General features: G+C 52.6%; 2 protein-coding genes across 2 annotated transcripts; both read left to right on the top strand.

Annotated features, from left to right (window-relative positions):
- The first annotated feature begins 34 nt into the window (after positions 1 to 34).
- BDV17DRAFT_262428 (NCBP3 domain-containing protein) lies at positions 35 to 1,825 on the top strand. Its single transcript, XM_073757781.1, has 2 exons — positions 35 to 236; positions 287 to 1,825. The coding sequence occupies exons 1-2, from the start codon at positions 165 to 167 to the stop codon at positions 1,676 to 1,678; spliced, it is 1,464 nt and encodes a 487-aa protein (XP_073616164.1). The 5' UTR covers positions 35 to 164; the 3' UTR covers positions 1,679 to 1,825.
- Positions 1,826 to 5,916: 4,091 nt separating this feature from the next.
- Positions 5,917 to 6,985, top strand: BDV17DRAFT_80601 (uncharacterized protein). The gene is made up of 3 exons (XM_073765164.1): positions 5,917 to 6,548; positions 6,616 to 6,908; positions 6,971 to 6,985. Exons 1-2 carry the CDS (start codon positions 6,145 to 6,147, stop codon positions 6,854 to 6,856), a joined length of 645 nt encoding a protein of 214 aa, XP_073616163.1. The 5' UTR covers positions 5,917 to 6,144; the 3' UTR covers positions 6,857 to 6,908; positions 6,971 to 6,985.
- The last annotated feature ends 168 nt before the right edge of the window (positions 6,986 to 7,153 follow it).

The raw sequence follows: 7,153 nt of genomic DNA, 5'->3' as shown, positions 1-7,153 counted from the left end.
CCATATCTCTTACTTGCTCTCATTTTTTTTTTTTTTTTTTTTGAAATCCCTCTCGCTTCCTGAACCTACTCTTATTTCTCTTCGTCCATCACTCCTTCAATGAGCGTCGCGACCGTCTAACAACAACCATTACAACCAACCTCTCCACGACCCCCTCACACGCGATGGATGCCACAATGGACATCGACATGGACCTGGACCTCGGTCCTCTTCCTGAGCCCGAGCCAATCGAGATGGTGCGGATACATTGGAACAAACAAAAGCCGTTGTGACTAATAGCATATAGGAGCAAACGCTTCAAGCTACGACAGCCCCAGCCGCGGACGGCTCAATCGTTGACCCCCAAACAGCGGAAATGCAGTCGGAGAAAGTTCACATTCGAGGTGTTGACGATTTGACAACTGATAACATCAAGGAGTTCGCGTCCGCTCACTTTACCCTCGAACCGCCGTCCCGCATTGAATGGATCGATGATACATCCGCGAACATCGTTTACTCGAGTCCCGAAGTCGGCCTACAAGCTCTAGCCGCCCTCACGCACGACAGTGAAGCTGAAGCCGCGAACGGCGTGGGTGAAACAGCTACACTTACAGCACCGGGTGAAGTACCCGCGCTTCGACTCCGCTCAGCCAAGATCCTCTCTTCGCATCCGGACTCTGTTCTCCAGGTGCGTTCTGCGGTCAAGGCCGACAAGAAGAAGCCGCGCGCCTACGAGGCGAGTCGGTTCTACATGATGCACCCAGAACATGACCCAAGGGAGCGTCTGCGACGAGAACTGGCAACGGATCGGCGACGTGGGGGAGGAGATAGCGATGGGGATTATCGACGGAGGCGGTTTGATGGGCGGGAATTGCGCCGTCGACGTGAGCAGGATTATGAGGAGGGCATTACGGCAAATATGTATGATGACACTGGGGCGGGGAGCGCGGATCGAGATGATAGAGACTGGGACCGCGGGCGGCGGAGGAGAGGAAGTGGAAGTGGGAGAGGCCGTTACGACCGCGCCCGTGACCTGGAATTGTTCCCAGAGGAGGGCGCACGATCAGGACGACTACGCAACCGCAGTGCCTCTCCAGGCCGGGACACTCTGATGCAGGAAGGCGGGTACATAAACGAGCGTCAGGAGTCGCGCCGGCGGTTCCGTGAGCGCTCATCTCCAGCGCATCGCCGCAACGAAGGCCGCGAGCTCTTTGTTTCCTCAGACGACACAACCTTGCGCGAGCTCTTCCCCAACAAGACCGCAAACACATACCTCAAGAGGGAGCTCTTCCCGTCTAAGGTCTCCAACCACCGCCGCTCAGACGCCATCGACGCCGCCGACGAAACGGCGGACTTATTCGCGAGACGCATCTCCAACCCCTTGGTCGACGGCGCACAGGACACTAACTCCAGTCGAAACCGCAACGTCGAGCTCTTCCCCGAGTCATCCAGCTCCAACTCGAGAGGAGGTGTCAATATCCGCGGCTCCGCGTCCAATCGCCAAGACCAGGGCTTCGCGATTCGCGGCGCAGCAGAGAACGGCATCTCGATTAAGGGACGGGGCGGCGCGTCCGTCCGTGAGCTGTTTCCGTCCAAGTTTGCAGGCGGCGGTGGTAGCAATGCGGGCAAGGAACTGTTTTCTGATAAAATTGAAGGAAGGGGTGGACCGAGACGAAGGGCGGAGGACATGTTTACTTAGGTTAGGGGGTTAGGGCTGGACTGGCGTCTGCATTTACATATATCTACATCGACATCTGCTTCGCTTCGCGTTCTAGGCGGCTGTGGACGAGGTGGCTATCTACATCACATAATCTAATACAGCCGATCTCGACTTCTTGAGTTAATGCTAATGGATGCCCGTTGAGGATTCCCCATGAACTTGACTTTAAAGTGACCAACGTGTTCCTTAATTACCGTCTATTCTCTCGTGAGGTAAGTGCGATAGAGTATTCCTTCAATCTCCGCAGGCCACACAGTAACCCATCATACCTAACAATGCCTGTCTCTCGTGAGGAAAGTACGATAGAGACCTCGGGGTCGCTCTTTCCTACCATAGACTGTTCTCCCATCCCCCATTGTACCTTCCATTGTACCTTCCTTTCCTGGAGCAGGGGCCTTCTTCCTTACAAGGCAAGTGCAATGGACTCGATTCGGCCAGGGTCAGGTGCAGCACAATTCCAAACCCAAGGTTCATGGCTTGAAGCCATCTGCAACGCAGCCACTTCTATCACCATGTTTACAATGTGTCTATCACCAGGTCCCAGCCTCCGGCATTGTGTGAAGTGCTTTCGTTCACCTACCCCGCCGTTTACATGGATATCCCTGCCATGATCTCGATTCTCCTCAACAGCCCTGCAGTGTGAATATAGCTAACCTTGCAGGCACATACGTTGCCCAGACTGCTGATTTTGTCCTGTAACCTCACGCATACGACATAGCGGACTTGATACTGGCTACTTGATAGTATCTTCCCTCCTCAAGAGCTGAGGCTCCATCGAAGCATACTTGTCTGGTTATCGTGATTGACCCAGTCGAGATCAGAATGATCTGTAGCCCTGTTATGCATGTCATGCGTGAACAGTGATCGTTATACGATCTATTGGCAAATACGCTGCAGAGCCTGTGACGCCCGAACTGGACCGAGATGGATTTTCCGGCTTGCTTAGAGTGTCATCATTGACGGATGAATCGGGTTAAGCAGTCCAATTCAGCATATCTCGCAACGTTATCCAATTGACCGGTCCGATGGATTGAGAATGTTGAACCGACAGCGTGGATTGATGCGGAAGTAGGTAGGGTAGGACAGGGGCTGACAGGGATAAGATGCACGACCAGTATATGCTCGCTGCTCGCCCGTTGGAAATCAGCCCTCCGCCTCTACCTGGCCTTTAAACGTCTGAGGTCGGTGTATACAATGTACCCTGGTCTCGGCCAAAGGTACGCAGTAGGGAAGCCCGGACAACTGTGGTTGTGTCTCCCCGCGTCGTAAATTGCAAGGATTCAAGTCATTCAGGAGGACGTCCGTCCCCCTCATTATTGACCCTTACGGTCATATTATGAGCAAATGAGCATCCTTTGAGCCCTCTCCTCGCTTTTCGAAACGCAGGAGTGCATTACGTGCATCCATCCAACGGTTAGACGCCGTCATCACTGCAGCAAGATTGCCGGGCCCAGCCTCACCGTTTGACTATCCCTGAGGCCAGATGCGGAACTGGAAGCAAATCGGACTTAGACTGGCTCGATTTGCTCTGCAAGCATACGCATCTGGCGCAGGACCCCTGTCCTGAGAGACTGGAACGAAACTATACGCTGAATGGCCATCCACACCAGCCTTCAGGCCACCATACGGACCATGGCCCGATCGCACTTCGCTGAGCTTTTGACAAGAGGATCACATCCCTGCTCTCCGTCAAATCAAAAGAGTATTGTGGTAATGACTGGCTCTGAATTCGGGGGGGAGGAATGAGCGAAAGGTCCCGAGCGCCAGGAGGAAAAAGCAATGGGCAACGATACATAGAATTTCGAATCCGAATGTTAAGGCATCGTCTCAGCGCAACGACCGATCATCGACATCGAATCAGGATTAACGATCAACGAGCATCCTGCAGCGCTTCCGTGCTGTCAGAATTTAGAACCAGACCCTTCTTTATCAATGCAATGGCTTCAAGAAGCAAGCATGGCTGCTGTGTGACCGCGCGGTCTTGGGTGATGCCTCGAAAAGGTAGGGGTGCCCAGCCATATTTCAGCAGAAGGGCTGGCGCCTTGCAACTGCTTCCGATTGAAAAGTTAACTCATCATCGTGATGCTTACCGCGCCGTATTGAGTCTATCATGACCCTGACTGTTGTACTCAGCTCAGCCTAACCTTGATGAAGTACTCTCGAGTCTCTGTACTTTCCTCGATGGACCGGGGTTGGGACCGAATCAACATCAAAGGCGAAGATCATGCCCCCTGTCTGACTTACCCCAAAAGTGGCAGGTCGAGCATGATTCAGATGCCTTTAAGACGAGCCTGAGACATTGAGGCATTGCTGAACTTCAAATTTCGTGCAACCCAGCCAGCCATAGTATCGGTGTCAATGCCAACATCACAGACCAGTTGGTATCTATCCAGCTAAACGAATTCAACTTCCTGGCAATATTATTAGAGCACCGGCAACAGCTTAGGTGGCGGGCACACGTGGTACGTTACCCAATTGCCGGTCATGTTGGTAGTTCGTGCTTTGACCTCGCCCTCGAGGAACCAGCTGCATGGGTCGATGTGCTCAAGGAACAAACAAAGTACTTCCTCCTCTACCGGTCAAGTGCGGGGAAGCCGGAGTCTCAACGCCGGCTATGTATTACCCTAAGCAACATAAGTAAGCCCAGGATCACATACCCAGTAACGACAATTTTCAAAGGAGTAGTAGACCATTTTGTACAACATGGACACTCGACTCGACCCGACCTCACATTAGGTCCCAACAAAAAGCCTGTACCACGATTGTACAACTCCATGCTGAGTCTATTAATCCGTCAGTTTGACTCAGATCCTTTTCGCACAATCTGCTCGATCTCACTACCAAGAGTAGTCAGTAGTGTGGTAGTCGTTCCCCATGTGGAAAGCCAGCTGTACATGACATACAATACATTACAGCAATACGTCAATACCACAATACGTTCATAGTTCCCGTAAAAAACTAACCTTCCAAGTTCAAAATTCCACCTACTCCTAAATCTCATTCGCCGATCTGAGCGGGTACGCTATTCTCCATCTGCTCTAGCTCGATCAAGACCGAGATCCTCCGTCGCCCAATAAAATCCAGGCTCTAGCTACTAACTTGTGCTCCATGCTCCGTACCCGGAGTCCCGTATTCTGGGGCTGCAGCACTGTGCACACTGCACACGAAACACAGGATTATTTGGGATTTGGGAATTGGGCTTCGGCAGAGGGTAGAACTGGAGGTGCTGCGAATTATGAATTGACTACTGAGAAATCGAGGGTTTGAGATGGTGGGGTCCACCGTCTGTCTATGCCTTTGGTTTGGTCCTTGCGAGCGGCCCCTTGAGCTTGAGCTTGAGCTTGAGGATGTCCCAGAACTGTAAGTTTGGGATTTGTAGAAGGCCCTAATACGCCATGAGGTTAACTGGGTTCCAGATCCAGATCCAGTACCATGCGGCTGGAAAGTCCAGTTGCCGTGAGGGTTTCGGGAGTGAACTTTGTCGATGAATTTTCTGTGACGTTACGTGAGCAGAACCAGATTGTTGGGTTACAGCTTACGGGTAAGCTTCTTTGTAGACTTATCTGCAGAGTAGAGCTTCATACTTCTCCCAAGGGAGTTGATACTGCTTTCAAATACAACTGCTAGGAGTAATAATGGTAGTGCCATATAAATAACTTCCCCAAACTCAAGTCCCCAGCTAAACCTCGCACTCCCATCGGGATCTCAAATTCTTGAACTGTCCTCGTAGTTACTAGTTAACCTTACCGCAACGCTCCGTAACCCCGAGCCCGGCGGCAACAGGCGACCGTTTCATATCCGAGACCTTTCCTGGTAGACTCCACTGGAGTATTTCCAGCCCACATACATCCACTATGCACAGCCGACCATGGTTCAAACCTTTGGCTCGTCTGGTTCTGTCTCTGATCTGGGCCGCTTTTGCAGGGGCCAGGTTTTTGCTGCAGTTTATTGGAGGCACCCCGTATCTACTTCGTACTCCGTCGTTCATCCTGCCCCCCTCCCCCCCGGCGCCATGTTCTTTTCCCTAAAACGGAACCGTCTACGGCGAGCACTGGGCAGAGGCACAACGCTCACCAGGTTGTGGCTCAGACTGGGTGGATCTTGACCTGGACCGGATCTGGCTGGCACTCAGCCTGGCTGACTCTGGGTCTGGTTCTCTTAGCCTAGGCTAGACAGCTCCCTAGTTGAGTTCTTTGGATCGAAACGGTTTCAACGCTCGTCATGTCATCGAGATCGATGGTCTGATATATGATGGGAGATTCTGCGGTTGTTATTTCCGCAGCGGACGGATTGTTGTGGTTAACTCGGAGCTTGACCTTCTGCTCGCGTCTTGCTTGCAATAATTGACAAGAACAGAATCATGATGCGCTCTTGACATAGCTTGATTAGCTTCATCTCGTCCTTCGGACGTTATAGGTCCCGCCCGTTATACTTCAAATTTGGATATGTTGCATCTGTGGCTCCGCAGCCCACGGCAAGCACACCGTACCTACCTCGTAGAGCAGACGGCAGCCCAGGAAGGCGACAGATCAACTGAAGCGATACGTCAGTGGCATAAGTGCTGCTCCGCCTGCTGGGCTTTTCGACGGCGAAATTGCTGCAGAGTGCTCCATAGACTACAGATCCGGCAGTTGCGGTGCTGCTCCCGCCACGCATCAAACAGCCCGTGCAGAGTGCAGCCCGTAGCTGTAGTTGCACCATGCAGGCGCAAAAGCACGATAATCCAAATCAGATCGGAGAACGCCAGAGAGAAAAGAGGGCGATCAGCGCCAGCTTATGCGACGAGAATCTGCATAGCGGATGGATGTTCCGAGGCGAGGACGTTGTTGAATTTGGCGCTCATACAACGGTCAGCATCGCAGGATGACGCTTGTCCGGACTTGATAAGTCAACTCTGACTGCTACTGAGTGGATAGGAGCACTTTCACAGAGCCAGAAAAGAGCGAGTCTGACCGTTCGCGGAAGGGCGGCAGGATCGGCTCCAGCGACTCGATCTGGAACCTCGTCCTGGGAACCGTGGGTCCTAGAGAGTCAAGTCACAACTCTTTGTCCGCTGCTCCAAGCTCCCAAGCCATTTGCCCCTTTGTTTCAACCTCCGTGATCCTGCAGCTATCCCGCAGAGACGTACCAAAGCTGCATCTTGACCGAATTGCTTAGTCGTGGTGTCATCATGTCATGACTCGCCCCCGGACGATTTCCTTTTGGCCGGGTCCGTGCTCGCTGAGTCGCTGGGAGTCGAGATAGCATGCACTTACTCTGTACGGGAACTAGGTACTCGAGGCCGAGGAATAGGATTCCATCCTTGAATCCTCGGAAGCCTCAGGATGAACCGGAGAGCAGAATCGACTGGCCATCAACGATCCAGAGCCCAGATGATGAGCGCCAGCTCACAACGGCCCATCATCGATCGGCGCTGATGCAAGCCAGGAAGACTATCGAATCCAAACAACCAGT

This window comes from Aspergillus undulatus (assembly GCF_047715775.1).
Source record: "Aspergillus undulatus strain CBS 261.88 unplaced genomic scaffold BDV17scaffold_21, whole genome shotgun sequence".
Lineage (NCBI taxonomy): Eukaryota > Fungi > Ascomycota > Eurotiomycetes > Eurotiales > Aspergillaceae > Aspergillus > Aspergillus undulatus.
The sequence above is the reverse complement of the archived record's forward strand: the minus strand, read 5'-3'. Positions and strand labels throughout refer to the sequence as shown.